The sequence below is a fragment of the Xenopus tropicalis genome, chromosome 7, assembly GCF_000004195.4.
Source record: "Xenopus tropicalis strain Nigerian chromosome 7, UCB_Xtro_10.0, whole genome shotgun sequence".
Classification (NCBI taxonomy): domain Eukaryota; kingdom Metazoa; phylum Chordata; class Amphibia; order Anura; family Pipidae; genus Xenopus; species Xenopus tropicalis.
In genome coordinates, this window is record NC_030683.2 from 84,550,576 (window position 1) to 84,568,489 (window position 17,914).

The window sequence follows — 17,914 nt, forward strand, 5'->3', positions numbered from 1 at the left end:
TTAACACTGAACAGGTATGGAGAGCCCTTATGCTACTCCTCAATGAGTAGCTGTATTTTAGCCAATTATTATTTTCTTTATTGCTGTTTTTATGTAATATGGGTTGATTTCATTTTATTTTATTTTTTCCACAGACTGTTGCATGTTTGGCAGCTCCTTCCTGCTGATTGAGCCAGGCCAACCAAAACCATGGCTACTGATGCACTGCAGTTATAGGTTATGTACTGAATTATTGTCACAGTTAATTATGGTACACTACAGTACTTTCAGATCCCACCTTAATCTCTAAAAATCACATTTTAAAATGGTTATCTGCGATGGTGACATTTCACAGGATATCCTGAATTACTTTGTGCCTGGACATCCAATGGTGCCTGTGATTTACACACTGTCTAAAATTCACAAATGAAAAACTCACACAAAAAAGCCCCCTGGGTACCCAATCATATCATCAAATGGCTCCCTTAACAAAAATATTGAACACTGAGTTCCTATTGCAACCATGCGTTAAGGGTACAGCTATCTGAAAGAATTAATTTTTAGAGATTACTAAAAGTACTAATATGCAACAAATGAATTAATGTTGGTAACCATGTATTTTCAAAAGTTATATACATGTATCCCACATGAAACGGGGTTTAATGTCAGTAAGGAATGTAACCACAGGAAACCGATTTTATAAAGGTCCACTGCCTGTTGAGTTTGTGCTGCCATTGTTGGAGTTCATCCTTTATAAGAATTATTAAACTTGAAAAAACCCTTTTTTATACAGCACACAGGGACTTGGATTCACAAGTAGCACCTTTCTGTGCCAATATCTGTATGTGGGAAATATGAAAAGCAAAACATAGTCACCACATATTAAAAGCTAATACAGCACTTGCTCATTATGCACATTTGTGTGCATGAACATGGCTACCCACACCAGGAGCTCCCTCCCTATTGCTTCCCCCAAGCAGATTGTTGGCTCTATTAGCCCACAACTCTGGTGGGGAGAAAAATTTCATGGTGACATTTAAAAAGGTATGGTGCCTTTTACAGGTGCCACCTTGACGATTTGTTCTTTGTGTGGATAGTCAGTGAACAGCAAATAATTGAATTTCTAGAGGAATTGAATGCACAGGGAGGTCCTGTTGATCTGGTTTTAAATTATGATACATAATATATTAATTTTCTAAAGCTTACAGTATATAAGGATCAAGACCAATTACACACTGTACACCTGATATTGCATTAGTTAGTAGATGGAAAGAAGGTATGTCTGTGACTTACAATTATATGACCAACAGGTGGCGCTGGTGTTAATAAAGACATAAATAGCTTTAAAAATAAATGTATGTATGTATGTATATCTTTATTAATAAAGCGCTACTTATGTACGCAGCACTGTACAGTAGAATACATTAATACAGGGGGTTATTAAGATAACAGATAAATACAAAGTATTACAATAAACACAAATAAATAAAAGATACAGTTGCAATAAGATAAGAGTCAAAGACACAAGAGGATGGAGGTCCCTGCCCCATAGAGCTTACCATCTATATGGGAGGGTAACTTACAGACACAAGTAGGCAAATATAAGTGGTTTAAATCACAGTGGGTGACACTACAATATAAGTGCTTGTTTCCAGATCAGGTGCTGGGTGAGTGCTCCAAAAGGTAGTCTTTAAGTTTAGTTTTAAAAAGACTGAGGGAGGATTCTCTCCAGAGGAAATCAGGGAGGGTATTCCAAATGTAAGGGGCAGCAAGGCAGAAAGGTTTGAGGCGGGAAACAGCAGTAGTAGTGGGGGGCGCAACCAAACGATTGCTCTGCGAGGAACGAAGGAGTCGGCCAGGAACGTACGGAGACACAAGGGAAGAGATGTAGTGAGGAGCAGAGGAATGGAGGGCTTTGAAGGTTAAGAGAAGGAGTTTGTAAAATATTCTTTGTTTAATAGGAAGCCACGATAAGGACTTTAGCAGGGGAAGGGCCTGAACTCTCCTGGATGAGAGGAGGAGAATTCTGGCAGCAGTAGAAAGAAAGGGACGGATTTTGGCAATATTGCGCAAGAAAAAGTGACAGGTTTTGACAGTGGTGTTAATATGGTCAGAGAAGGAGAGACTGGAGTCAAAGATCATCCCCAAACAATGCGCCGAATCGACAGGGTTGATGAGGTTGCCTGAAATAGAGATAGAGAAGGGAGGGTAGGACCAGGCTTAGGCGGAAAGATCATTAATTCAGTTTTCATTAGGTTCAGTTTGAGGTGGCGTTGGTTCATCCAATTGGAGATAGCTAGGAGGCAGTTAGAGATTTCATCAGCATACAGATGATATTTAAAGCCACATGAACGAATAAGATCTCCCAAAGATAGCGTGTAAAGGGAGAACAACAACGGCCCAAGTACAGAGCCTTGGGGTACCCCCACATTAAGAGGAACTGGAGATGAGGTTTTGTTAGCATAGGAGACAGTGAATGAACTGTTAGAGAGGTAAGAAGAGATCCAGGATGCAGCCTGACTATGGATACCAATCGAATGCAGAATTTGCATCAGGAAGGAGGGAGTGCTCGACCGTATCAAACCCAGCCGATAGATCTAGGAGGATTAGTACAGAAAAGTGACCTTTGGCTTTGGCAACCTGAAGATCATTCGTAACTCTGCACAAGGCCATCTCAGTAGAGTGCACAGGCCGAAAGCCAGATTGCAGCGGGTCCAATAAATTATGTGCATTAAGAAAGTAAGGAACATGGGAGAAGACAATACGCTCTAAGATTTTGCAGGCAAGCGGTAGAAGCGAGACAGGACGGTCCAACGTGGCCTTTTTAAGGATAGGCTTGACACAGGCCTGTTTGAATGAAGAGGGGAAACTTCCAGAAGTCAGAGAAGAGTTGAAATGCAAAAGTGCTTAGAACAGAACCCTGAGCAATTTTAGGCTTATGTCAGATGGGACGGATTCTTGGCCTCAGAATAAACAGCTATCTTGGCAACAAGTTCCCCTCCCTGTGACCAGGCTGACGCAATGGCTCTGGGTTCAGGCACAGGAAAAGGCTGATGCCAGTGTAGGGGCTGATTCTTGACCTACATTTATCCGCAGGCCGAGAATTAGCCCTGTCTGGCATGAACCTTGCATTAAATTTTTTTAGGTTTACTTATACTATTGTATAGCTTTATGTAGATCGGCACTCACAATAAATCAGTGTGTGGAAGCCTGGGTGCAGTCCTCAAACACGTAGACAATCAATCCAAAGAAGGGGCCGCTTCACACAGCCTTAGGGCTCTGGCACACGGGGAGATTAGTCGCCCGTGGCAAATCGCCCCGCCGCGTCTGCCATCGCGCCGGCGACTTACATGTTCGCCGGTGGGATGGCAGGGGGAAGGCAACTCGGGGAGATTAGTCGCCCGCGAACAGGGAGTTTTGCCGTGGGCGACTAATCTCCCCGTGTGCCAGAGCCCTTACATTAAATTTTTTTAGGTTTACTTATCCTAATGTATAGATTTATATATATATATATAGCAAAAAACAGTAGATCAGCACTCACGATAAATCAGTGTGTGGAAGCCTGGGTGCAGTCCTCAAACACATAGACAGTCAATCCAAAGAAGGGGCCGCTTCACACAGGTCTTATCACGAATCACAGTAGTTTATTAGGTGAAAAACAAAGAACTGACGTTTCAGCTACTCTTGCAGCCTTTCTCGACATATATATATATATATTTAACATTTTCAATGTATTGAAAAATTTAAATTTTATTGGATAATTGTTTGACACCAACTGGACATTTGTTCAGTTGATCAGAGGGTACTTAATGAATGTATAACCACTGATTGTTATTCTTGATTTCAGTCCTTATAAGGACCAAACGTTGGATAATAAATCTTGAACTTTTTAAACATAAGAGTGCTGGTCCTGTTGAAAGCTGTTCATTTTTATTGGCCGTGCACCTTGATTTAAAGGAGTGGTCAATTTTTTTATATATGTTATAGAATGGCTAATTTTAAGAAACTTTTCAATTAGTCTTCATTTTTTTTTTATCTTGTTGAGTTATTTGCCTACTTCTTCTGTTTCATTTGAGCTTTCACTATTGCTTTGTGAGGCTACAATGTTATTGTTACTTTTTATTACTTCACTCTCTATTCAGCCTCTCAACTATTCATATATCAGTCACTCTCTGAAATCACTCCCTGGTTACTAAGGTAAATTGGAGCCTAGCAACCAGATAACTGCTGAAATCCAAACTGGAGAGCTGCAGAATAAAAAGTAAAATAAATAATAAAAAATAATAAAAACATTTATACTAAAAGTTAATGTAAAGGTATTCATGTATACATTACTAACATTTGTCACTTAGGAGATAGTATGTGAGAGCAGTTTGGGGGCAGTGGCGTGCTTGTCTTTCAGGCCTGAAATAACCTCTAATATGTGTAGGATTTTTTAGATCAGGTTGAGACGATTTTGTTGCACATTTACCTCCCCGTGTAAATTCACAACCAGAACCTAATTCTTCAAAAGCTATCGTTAAATACACGTAAACGTTATTATAGCTCATTCATTTCCCTACGCAAAACACTGACGCTGCAACTAAATCCCGCCCACGTAATCGCAAGTGTAAACAGGCTATAGCGAAGGGACGTGTTCAAAGTTAGACAATAAAGCTGAGATCCGTTCACACTGCAATACAGCACCTGCTTACCCCGTTCTTTTCAAACTATGTCCCAGCGGTTCCCGGCATTCCTTGAAATTCAATTCTAGAGGCTGTAAAAAAAATAGCAGAAGTTTTCGCGTTAAAACAAAAGACTCGCCTCCAGTACGCTCCGCCAATCGCGCTACTAGGATCGTGTAGCGCTCCTCCCACCCTGGATATGCTATTGGCACAGGTTTAGGTCCGGCCGCCTGCTATCCTCGCCTAGTGTGTTTGGTTACTATGGAGATAGCAGTACGCTGGCGCTCTGGGGGGCAGGATGCTACACTTGCAACACTTTCCCTAAGCCACACAGAGCATTAACTTCTGCTTTTCAGCGCCAACTTTCTGCTGCTGCAGCTGCCGTATGTGGCCATGCAAGCCCCTCTGGTAAGTTAATATTTTTTCTTATTCATAGCAGCTAATGCTTCCATCGTTACCTGGTGCGTAGGCAGTGCAGGGGCAGAGTATGTATGTTGGTTCAGGGTAGAACAGGGATCCCCAACCTTTCTTACACATGAGCTACAATCAAATGTAAAAAGACTTGGAGAGCAACACAAGCACCATAAAAGTTCATGGAGATGCAAAATAAGGACTAAGATTGGCTGTTAGACAGCCTCTATGCACACTATCATCTTACAGGAGGCTTTATTTAGTACTAAATCTTGTTTTTACCCAACCCAAAACTTGCCACCAAGTCAGGAATTCAAAAATAACTACCTGGTTTGAGGCCACTGAGAGCAACATCCAAGGGGTTGGGGAGCAACATGTTGCTCATGAGCCACTGGTAGGGGATCACTGGGGTAGAATAAGATGTTCAGAGATACAGTGCTAGCACCTGTGCGTTGATAGACTGGTAGTGCATGTGGGATTGCGGAATAGTTATTATGGGTGCTGGAATAGTCATTGTGAGCAAGTTGTGTGGGAGATTATTGCTGATGCATAAGTCATGTGGCACAACAGGCCCAATCTGAATATTTGCATTGCCCCCCCAACAACGATTCTATAATCACTGTAAATTGTTATTAAATGGCTGTTAATGCATACTGTCTGTGGAATAACTCTACATATATTTTATTAACTAAAAGTGATTTCATCATTCATATTAGTAACTTCTCTAGTGGAGCTTACAGTCTAATGTCCCTATATTCACACAACACTAATTCACTTGGGTCAGTTTCTTCACAAGCTAATTATCCTGCCTGTATATTTGTACATAGGGTATGGAAATAGAGACTTGGGGTCAGTGGCGTAGCGTGGGCTTTCGTCGCCTGGGGCCGACCAGAAATTTGCCGCCCCTCTATTTAGTTATTCTTAAAAAAAAATAGACAAAATAAAAAAAGCAGCATTAAATTTATTTTTTTTTTGAATTTGAAATGCGGTGCGCATGTCATAATTGTCAAAAGTGGATTCAGCTGTGCGTCCGTGGCTGCCCATGGTGGCAGGGCCGCCATCAGAAATCACGGGGCCCCTCCCATCAGTACAGGACACACAGACATAAAAAGTATTAGGGTCACCCTACCACAGTGCCCCCTAACACTATGCTGGCCAGGCCCCCCTAACGCTATTCTGGCCACGGTCCCCCCATACAACTGCCCCATAGACAGTACCCCCATACACAGTGCCCCCAATTGCCCCATACACAGTGCCCCCCACACACATTGCCTCCAATTGCCCATAGAAAGTGCCCCAATTTCCCCATAGACAGTGCCTCCAATTGCCCCATACACAGTGTCCCCATAGACAGCCCCCTCCACACAGTGCCCCCAATTGCCCCATACAAAGTGCCCCCAATAGGAAGTGCCCCCATACACAGTGCCCCAATTGCCCCATACACAGTGTCCCCATAGACAATACCCCCCAAAGACCTTGCCCCCCAATAGAAAGTGCCCTCATACACAGAGCCCCAATTGCCCCATACACAGTGCCCCCAATAGGAAGTGCCCCCATACACAATACCCCACAAAGACCTGCCCCCCCATGGAAAGTGCCCCAATTTCCCCATAGACAGTAGCCCCCACACAGTGCCCCCAATTTCCCCCATAGTACATACCCCCAACAGACCATCGGCGGCGGCTCCTTCTCTCTTACAGGCAACAGGCGCTTCTATAAGGTTGCGCCTCGTCGCTGACGTGTGACGTCATACGCACGGGCGCAACCTTATAATAGCGCCTGTTGCCTGTAAGAGAGAAGGAGCCGCCGCCCCTTCTGATACGCCGCCTGGGGCCATGGCCCCCTCGGCACCCCCCTCGCTACGCCACTGCTTGGGGTCAGCATACAGATGTTGCCTAGGTCAAAACTGATTTAAAAAAAAATAAAGATAAAGATTTTCTAACAGCAGTGTTGAATTGCTCCGTACAAATCTTTTCACCGTTTAGGTCAAAACTGAACCAGGAAGCCCAGCACTGCAATATAGCAATGGTAGCTACTGTGTCAGCATGCTAATTTCCCCATCATACCTTAAGTCTGCTAAAAAAACAATAAAACATTATTTAAACCCAATAGGATTGTTTTTCATCCAATAAGGATTAATTATATCTTAGTTGGGGTCAAATACAAGGTACAGGTATAGGACCAGTTATCCAGAATGCTCCGGACCAAGAGTATTCCGGATAAGGGGTCTTTCCCCATCATACCTTAAGTCTACTAAACAAACAATAAAACATTATTTAGGATTAGGATTGTTTTGCATCCAATGAGGATTAATCATATCTTAGTTGGGGGTCAAATACAAGGTACTGTTTTATTTAGATTTATCTTTTCTCAGTACATTTTGATTAAAATGGAGTCTATGGGAGACAGGCTTTCTGTAATTCAGAGCTTTCTGGATAACGATTTCCGGATAACGGATCCCATAACCATATAGCAAGATTGCCATGGGCCTTAGTGCAAAATTTGGTTCAGTGTCCTGTTTTTGTTGCCCACAAACATTTCGGCCTTCAAGTCCAAATTGTTCCCTAATTTGGTATCTGGGAATTATGCAGATGTTCCTCTGTGAAGACTGTTATACTCTTGTGCCGATGTGCTGTTATTTAACTTGACTTTTTAATAAGTATTCATTATTCAGAAGTTTTTAAAGATATATCAGTTTAGTACTATGAAATGTGTACATGATTTACACATGAAAACCCATGATCACTTAATAATCATAATAATGCAAATGAAAGTGTAAAAAAGTATATGAAAATATGTCTTTTTAATGTAGAATTTGGTATATCTTGAAATATGGAGCAAACAAGAAATTAAAAAACAGTCAGTTAGTGGTGTAGAGTACATTATAGTGCAGAATTAGAATAGATGGGGATGAGAGGGCAAAGTGTGACAGCCAAACAAATAGAGTCAAAGTACAGGGTCACCCAGGTCATCCATTTATGGTTCAATTTGGGATTATTTAGAATCTTCTTCCACATTGCTATTTCAACCAAATTATTTTTATTTATGTAATTCCAATTTTAGTTTTGGCCATGCAGTATTTAAACTTAATAGGTACTGTATGTCAAGGCAAATCAGTAAGTAGGACTCCGTACCACTTATTACATCACATGGAGTTTTACATCTACATGCTAAAATGACATTGTAGAATTATAAGCCACTGCTACTGAAGATAAAACCTGAAGCAGAAATATGGAGACTATTTCAAAGTGGAACTATCATTGCACCTAAATATGGTTGCCACTTATAACCAGTAAAATACTAGTCAAGGTTGTGGCAGTATTAAAAATGTATCTGCAATGTATTTGCTGGAAAATTTGGAATTACCTCCCCAGCCTGCCCCAATCACACTTTCAGTTTAGACAAGTCCCCAGTCCACCCCTTTATTGATATTGATATTATTTATGATTTCTTTATAATATTTTTTGGTGCATTGAAAATTAGTGTCCTAAAAATTGCTGGCCTAATTCCTGGAATCAGCCTGTTGGAGCTGGGGAAATCTGTCTGGGACTTTCAGCATGAGTTGATTGTATGCAGCTGGATTAAAAATGTAGGGTTATGAACTCGCAAATAAATTGTAAAAAAATAATAATAAAGCCTACTTGAAAAAACAGATTTAACATAATCTACGATTTAGTGAATATTATAATACTGACAGCCCCCTTTATCTGTAAAGGCCCCTTCATACTTGTTAAAATTTTAAATGATATCCTCTGACACTAATATTAGGTGAGAATGCCTAAAATATTGTGTTTTGACTTCCCAGAGGTTTGTTGAGGGTTCAATGCATTTGAAAGTCTTTGTGAATTGGATTTAAAAACCTTAATTTTAGAAAAATATAAAAATGAGCTCTGACTAGTGATGAGCGAATCTGTCCTGTTTCAGTTTGCTGAAAAATTAGCGAAGCTTCTGAAAAATTTGTGAAACGGGTAAAAAATTAGCGAAACTCGACTTTTTTGACGCACTACTTGTTCTGATGCAACCACAAATTTTCCACAGTAAAATATTCTGGCCGTTTCATGAAAAAATTTGCATATGCCAAACTGTGGAATTTTGCTGCAAATTCATGCCTGGTGAAAAAAATTGCTGATTACTAGCTCTGACAAACAGCTTAAATTTCTCTTGAACTACTGCAGCACAGCAGCTGCCATTAGTTATACTTATAAGCCTGGATTTCATAATAGAAATTAATTACATATACTTCAAGGAACTATGATATAAGCCAACAGCAGTGTTTAGTCTCACACGCTCTTCTGGAACTGAATGTGGTCATAAGCATAAAGGTGGTCATACATGTACCAATTACGAATTTCCTGGAAATTCAACCCTAAACGTAGATTTTGTTCGGGCACCTTCAACGGCGCCCAATCAAAATATTTTAACCTGTCCGATCGATGAGACGACCGATCCACAGTCTTTGCGATATTGGTCACCTCGTCGATCCACAATACACGCACTGAATATCGTGTGAAACAAGGTTTCATATGATAATATCAGTGCATGTATGGCCAGCTTAGGCATAGCAGAGGAAAGATCTGGAACAGAAACACAAAACTGGGTAGCTATAAATGTAGGTTGCCCATTTTCTTAAATTGACTATTATCCCAGATTCCTTTATAAACTGTGACCCCTGCATTCACACCATGACCTTTATTTAGTGAGTTTAAAAAAAAAAGAGAATTGCTTGGGGGAGGGTTGACCCACCAAGCCGCTTAAATTAACTGCCAGTCATGAAAGCTAAATATTATCTCCCTGTGGTTTAAGCAGAAACCTGGAGGTTGACAGAATTTTCTCTATCTGCTCTATTACGCTTTTTCAGACCGAAAAGCACAAGCACTGGAGCTGTCAGTTAATCTAGAAGCATAGGCAGTTTTAACCACTTTGCTTGCTTAATTCAAAAGCAGAGGAAACACCTCTTGTGTTATCCGATGTTTGATCAGTTTCACTTATTTATTGAAGATGGAACTGAGGAATCCAGAAGGATTCCCAGCAGTTTGATATTTTTTAAAAACTAAGAAATTGTTCCTGACAGTCAGGAACATTTCTAAAGAACTGATACATTTTCAAACTTGTATCATTGCTCAACAGCATACTTATCCAAATCCTTATTGCCTGATGCGAAGTGCATGCAATAGTCAAACAATTTAAAGGGGCAGTTCACGTTCTATAGCCTATAAACTATAGCCTTTTTCTTCTGGCTATAGTTTTTCAAAAGGGGTCATTGATCCCAGTCACCAAAAACATTTGCTCTGTGAGGCTACAATGTTATTGTTACTTTTTTATTAGTTATATTTCTTTTCTGCCCCTCTCCTATTCATATTCCAGTCCCTCTTTCAAAACACTGCCTGGTTGCTAGGGTAACCATAGCAACCAGCAAAAAGCTTAATAATTCAAAAATCACAGAAAAAAGTGACGATCAATTGCAAATTGTCTCAGAACTGAAAACAGTATCTGTACTGTTCTATCTGCACTTTGTACAAGAGCAGTTCACTATATATTTCTATTTAACCTTAAACCACAGAGATCCTAATACCGTATATACTCGAGTATAAGCAGATCCTAATATAAGCTGAGGTACCTAATTTTACCTAAGAAAACTGGAAAAACTTATTGACTCGAGTATAAGCCTAGGGTGGGAAAGGTATGTCCTCCCCATATTGCTCCCAGTACCGCTCCCCATACTGCTCCCAGTACCGCTCCCCATACTGCTCCCCGTACCGCTCCCCATACCGCTCCCCGTACCACTCCCAGTACTGCTCCCCATACCGCTCCCAGTACCGCTCCCCATACTTCTCCCAGTACCGCTCCCCATACTTCTCCCAGTACCGCTCCCCATACTGCTCCCAGTACCGCTCCCCATACTGCTCCCAGTACCGCTCCCAATACTTCTCCCAGTACCGCTCACCATACTTCTCCCAGTACCGCTCCCCATACTGCTCCCAGTACCGTTCCCCATTCTTCTCCCCATACTGCTCCCAGTACCGCTCCCCATACTGCTCCCAGTACCGCTCCCCATACTTCTCCCAGTACCGCTCACCATACTTCTCCCAGTACCGCTCCCCATACTGCTCCCAGTACCGTTCCCCATTCTTCTCTCAGTACCGCTCCCCATACTGCTCCCAGTACCGCTTCCCATACTTCTCCCAGTACTGCTCCCCATACTTCTCCCAGTACCGCTCCCCATACTGCTCCCAGTACCGCTAGTACTGCTTACCGCTGCGTCTTCTCTCTCCGCTGGCAGTTGTGATGAAGATGCAGCGGGGGGGCCTGGTCAATGCACAGCATTGGCATACCAGGGAATCCTAGCAGTTGGATTCAGATCTAGTTCTGTGAGTTTGGATAGTGCAGGAAACATGGGGTCAGTAGTGCTTTATTAGGACTCCCTGGAATGTGCGCGCACGTTAGTGCCGTCCGTGCGCCCCCCGTCCGTGCATTGACCCGCCCCCCCCGCTGGGGAGCGGGGAGCGGTACTGGGAGTAGTGCGGGGAGCGGTACTGGGAGCACTTATACTAGTATAAGCCGAGGCTGAGTTTTTCAGCACATTTTTCGTGCTGAAATACTCGGCTTATACTCGAGTATATACAATAAATATAATGAATTGCATTGTAAATAATTTACTGTAATTATGGTTATTATATAGCATAGCAGAGTGGTCCATCTTGATTTTTTGGCTTATTAAAAAGGGGGCTTGATGCTGATGGACCTGAATAGAACAGCAAGCCTAGTTTCGATTGCTCTGTACTTTATAATATCTGCAATGGTTTAAGTAACTATTAATAACAATATATATTTAGTAGATGACTTGTATACATTTAACATGTCTATATGGTTCAAATTCTTTAGGGTAAAGACACACAGGGCTACTAAGTAGCAACTACTTGTCACGACTACTAAACGCCAGAAAAAACCTTGCCGTAGACAACACTAAGGGGGGAATTCACAAAAGTAGAGATAGCTCTTTTTGGAGTAAAAGTGGTGGAAAAACTGGTGGAAAACACTTTCTCCATATTCACGAACAGAAATCCGCCTAAATTCTGACTCAACCGTCATTTTTCCCTTTTTGGTGAAAGAAAGGCAGTTTACGGAAATTTGTCTTTTAAACAAAATTTATATGACATTCTAACAACATTTTTTCCCACCATTTTCAAAATGGAGTAAAGCTCGGTGTAACTGTGTCAGATCGATTCAAAGCTCTTCTGTTTTGCTTTGTTTCATAATTTGCTTTGTGTCTTAATTTCATACCTCTTGTAGGGGCCCCATTGGGGTGCAAATCATGTTTGTGAATTATTTATATGTTAACTGTTCTGTCTTTTGTACCCCTCTATGCTGTAAAGCGCTGCGTAAATTGATGGCGCTATAGAAATGATAATAATAATAATTAACATATTAATTTGGATTAGCAGTCTATTGTGAGGAGACAAGTTTCTGTCTAACCCTTGAACAATAGGTGCAAAAAGCTTCATTAACACATTTATAAACAAGTAAAACACAGATTAAGCAAAAAATTCATATCCTATGTATAAAAATTTTAATCTCACATTTGCATTATTGTTGTTATTATAATAATAATAACATTTTGAGCAAATATATATTGTGTATATTTTTTATTGTATGAGATAGCCCTTTTATGAGTAAAAGTGGTGGAAAACACTTTTTCCAGATTCACAAACATAAATCCGCCTAAATTCCGACTTAACCGCCACTTTTCAGTTTTTGGTGAAAGAAAGACAGTTTACAAACGCTTTCGTGAATTTGTCCCTTAGACGATATTTGTATGACGTTTTAACATTTTTTCCTGCCATTTTCAAAATGGAGTAAAACTCAGTGTCAGATCAAATCTAAGCTCTTCTGTTTTGCTTTGTGTCACCCAGTCTCCATTTAACACCTCTGTTAGGGGCCCCATTGAGGGATCATTAAGATATTAACATTTTATAAACAAGTAAATCACTGATTGAAAGAAAAGTTTAAATTATACTGTATATATAAAAAAAAATTACCTCACATTTGCATTGTTATCCTAGTTTTAGCTGAATGAATGAGGCAATAATAACATTTTGAGCGAATATATTCTATACATTTTTATTTAAAGGAAAAGTAAAGCCTCCCAGGTAAATTTTTAGTTTTAGCAGCAGTGCCCCCTCTTTGATCACTTCACTGACACTTGCCCCAACTTATCTGTGCTCCAATAGCATGCCAAGAACTACAGAGCTGCTTAACAGCATTTTCCCCTTCTGTTCCCAACAGCCATCTTGGTGATCAGCAAGCAGCACATGCACTCTCTCACCCACACTGGAATACTGGGGTACAAGGTTGGACTGGCCCCGACAGGGCACTGGATAAAGACCCAATGGGCCCTAGTCCTGTTGAACATCTTTTCACCGGGCCTGTTGGTGTGTGGGCCAGATTGCTGTTGACCAGTAATGAGTAAAGGCTAGAGTAGGAGGTATTTAGATCCTTGAATCTCGTTACAGAAGTGGAATTACACAGAAATATAGAAACCATTACAAAGCCCAGCTTGTCCTGAAAAAATGATGTATAGTCTTCCTAGGCAAACTAAAATTACCCCTCAGGAAATGCCCATAAAGTGAAATGACAAATGGCAAATGAAATGCAAAATCCTGCTGGTAAAATCCTTATTCCAAAGCTCATGTAGTTGTGGGACTGGGTTTGATGGCACACTGACAGATATACCAAGAGCTCAAGACAAATTTATAAAAAAAAAATGTTGTCAAAATGACAAAACCTGAAAACTGTTTAAAAGACAAATTCACAAAAGTGGAGGTAGAGGTTTGTGAATAAGGTGGAAAATTTGACAAATCTATCTCAACTTTTATTTTGTCTCAATTTCATCATCTTTTGTGAATTCCCCCCAGAGACAATTATGAGTAAATGATCAGCATTGTCTATTTTTGTAGCTGTGACAAGTTGCTGCTACTTGCACAGTTTTTGTACAAGAATGAAAAAAAAATTCTCCTGACTTATAATATGACAATATATTTCTGAGTCTCCCTGCTCTTATTTCAGCACTTACGGTTATAGTTTATAATGTGAAGCATACAGGTATTGTTGTATAATGCCCAGGGGACACATTGTGATCAATGCAGTTAGTATAAGGAACACCACAATCCCAAAGCTGGTGACACATGGGGAGATTAGTTGCCCGCTAAAAAATCTTTGCTACCGCGGGCGAAGTTGCCTTATGAAGAAACTTCAGGCGACTTCGGAAAACCAAAGAGAATAATGGAGTAAGAAACAACAGTTCATTACTTTGTTAATAGTGTATGAGAAGAAAAACAAAATCCAAAGCAGATAACAAAACATGGTGGGATATGAAGGTAACATGATGAAATATTAGACAGATAAAGACTTGATAGCCTTAACAGACAAGTACTGAGGGAAATTGTTATGCTGATCGTATTTAAATTGTGCACTCTATTTCAGAGACAGCTTTGACCTTGTGGCCTGGCTCCCTGGTGTGACCTTAGTAAAACAATGGAAATTGCTGCACACAACATTCTGCCACCAACATCTGTAAGTACACTATAAAATACTTATATTTTCTTCTATCCTATATGCAGGTACAGTTACATTTATTGCATGCCATTTTGGCTGTTCTGTTTGTGCTGAACTCCTGTAGCATAAACATGTTCTATTTAAAGATAGGAATATGAGTTTTACTTGGAGTTTTTTTTAGTAGATGAACTGATTGTCAGAACTGTTTGTTAGGAAAGTTGGATTTAGTGGAATAGCAATGGCCAATTACTTGGTCCATCAGAAAAGGTAATTTCGGAAGCAGCAAACTAGCTATCCAGTGCATTAAGTGGTTTGGCCTTCATGATCTGTCTGATCCCTCCTGGAGCTTAGGCATATTCTTGTAAATCCATCACTTTAATTAGAAGAAAACTTATGGAGGCCATACATGAACTGTTAAAAGCTACCAACAGGTTGCGCTTAGTAGCTTGCGTATGGGTCCCCTCCATTGGGCCTACCCAACTAATATCTGGTGAAAAATCAGATACCACCTACCTCAAGGGGGGCATATAGGGGTAGATCTACTTGTTTGGTGACCTCACCAGTGTATGGCCACCTTAACACTTTGGGAATCAGAACATTACTTTTTTCCCTTGTATCTGAAATAAATTATTTTCATATTTGGGCTGCAAGTCCAGCTTAGTGTAATTTTGGCATAGAGACTATAGTTTTATTATGTCACAATCAGTCACCCACTTTTCTAGTTTATATGTGTTTCAATATGAACATTTTGCATTAACCCTAGTTTTCTGTGTATTTTCTCCATCAGTCTTTTCCCCTACATTCATTGCTACCCAATGAATTAAATAACTGAAGTTGATTAAATGGTATACAAATGAAAATGAATCCGTTATACCTACTGCCTGAATAAGCCTTCTCTTGTAGACTACTCATGTAGATATCACATTCCAATCACAGATGTGTAAGCACAATAAAAATTCCCACTATAAGTATACTTGCACCAAAGTAATTTTCCCTGTGTGACTGTTCAAATTCATTCACAAGTATAGTATGTGTTGTCCTGTATGCAGTAGGTAAAAGGCCAAAAACAGGGCTAATTTTGATTTCAACACTAAATTATATAGTATAAGAAATAACAAAAAAACATATATATTTTATATTTAAAATAGGCAGAAAGTATGTTCAGCACAAACCCCAATCATTTATCTAAACCAAACTTCAGGGAGTCAGGTAGCACACAACGTTTAAAAAGCATTAAAACAAAAAATGGCCAAATGATTAATATGTATTAGAAACAGTGCCATAACTACTGGGAATGAGGGGGTGCACCTCAGCCAGTCCCTGCTTGGGCTCCTTTGGAAACTTGGCAATGTGAAGAAGAGGACGTAATGTGAAAGTGTCTGGCGAGCATCCGTAGGGTGGTGCTCATCTGCAAGGGAAGGGGGGAGGTGGGGGGAACCCTGAACCCCAGCCTTTGCAGCGCCAGTTATTTTACCATACTCAGTAGAACCATTAGAACAGGGAAACAATATCAGTGTTTCAGGAGTAGTTTATTGTGGTAAACATCACTAATCAAAGACAATTTGTAGTTAACGTTTACTTATTTTTGTGGTTTTTTTTTTATTTACATTTATTTTCTGAAACTGTCAGGACTGGAATTTTAAATGTTGTCTCCTGGGGCTAAATTAACCTAGCTATGAGGCAGCTATAATGTCAGAATGGAAGATCAGGAGAGGTCCTGCATAGAAACTAAGCAATTAGATAAACAATAAAAAGAAACCTTTACGGTCAATCAGTTTTAGATTGCCGGCGTAAGTGACCCCAACAACCATATAGCAGTTTCAGTTGCAGGCTCTAAAAATGCAGAATGGGAACAATAGTCATACAAAAATATACAAAATACAACATACAGAATAGATAATTAACTAAAAAAAAGTAGCAAATGTACATATATTATAATAAAAGATAATATAAAGGTGAACAACCCTTTTAAAGCATAACTTAAGACCTGAGATAACAGTTTGTCTGTTATTGTTTTACTTGAAACTATAGAATCCCATTTTAAATTACCACAATTGTTACTTCCATGTGTCCTCTCTTTTGACTGTCTCTAGCAAATATATCATAATATGTACATATTATACAAATTATCTGTATACATATTTGTACTGCTTTCATTTCCAAGTGTACTGGGCATGAGTATTTTACCAGGGCAGATTTTAAAAGTCGTTTCTCTAAAGTGAAGGTGAGTTCAGGACATGGGGGAGGTGGCTCACAATTGTCACATGTGTACATGTGGTTACATACAGCAGCCCTGTGGAAGAAAACAACTGCCACACAAAAAAGGGAATAATGTCACCCCAGAATTAACCCTTTATTAACATCCATGTTTATTTTATGTCCTCAAAATTAGTTCTGTTTTAGTTGTATAACGTATGAGGATATGTTTGCTCACTCAGTATTGGACCAAAGTTGCAAATTAAGGTGACAGTGCCCGCTTTTACTCTCTATAAATTAGAATTGGGAAGAAGGCAAGAATAATAGTCATAAAACATGCCAGGTCTGCTGCTATTGGACTAGCAGAATAATCACTTTACTATTTAAACACACCATACACACTTACTCTTAAGTAGATACTGACGAGAAATGCCTAAATGTGAAATAACACTCACGCAAAGTTACATCAATCAATTTAAAAATAAATTATTAGGGTCGTGACTTCCTATTGTCAAAGAACTAGTATACCCTCCTTTTCCTTTAGATTATAAGATCTATTGGGTAGGCCACTCTTGTCCTTATCTTTAAATATTTGTATGTATTCTGTATGTTTGATGTATACACCTGCATAAAAATATGTACAGAAGACATGACAGAATAATAAATAATGTTACGAATATGAAAGTATTGGCAAATTAAGGGCAAGGATAGCCCCTTTCACTGGGAGTGCCAATATGTTAGGTTCCCCGCAGTGAATGTTATCGCTTTTATTTCCTCAGGTGGTACCTTTATTTTGAAAGGCCAGAGCAACTTTTAGGGAAAATATGCAATGGACTGGTCAAAAACTAACTCAGTGATGCCATTTTATTTAACTTTTGCAGGTGTTCGTCTTCAGACTTAAGGTGGGCATACACAGGCTGCCGAGCTGGCACCTTATTGACCCATGTATGGGACCCTCAGATGGGCACCCTTAACCGATATCTGGCTAAAAATTGGCCATATCTCGATCAGGCAGGTTTAAATATACTGGCAGAGTGAGGAGCATAACTGCTTGTTGATGCGGTCCTTGCCCCGACAGCCTGAATCCCATCAATGTGATCCAATTGTTCAGC

The 17,914-nt window shown here is 40.0% G+C and overlaps 1 protein-coding gene across 1 annotated transcript in view; it reads left to right on the forward strand.

Annotated features, from left to right (window-relative positions):
* Positions 1-4,758: 4,758 nt before the first annotated feature.
* Positions 4,759-17,914, forward strand: part of dixdc1 (DIX domain containing 1) — a 95,625-nt gene continuing 82,469 nt past the window's right edge. The window contains exons 1-2 of the mRNA XM_031905638.1: positions 4,759-5,051; positions 14,535-14,624. Of these exons, the coding sequence (XP_031761498.1) occupies positions 14,586-14,624 (39 nt within the window). The 5' untranslated portion in view covers positions 4,759-5,051; positions 14,535-14,585. The remainder of the gene's footprint in view (positions 5,052-14,534; positions 14,625-17,914) is intronic.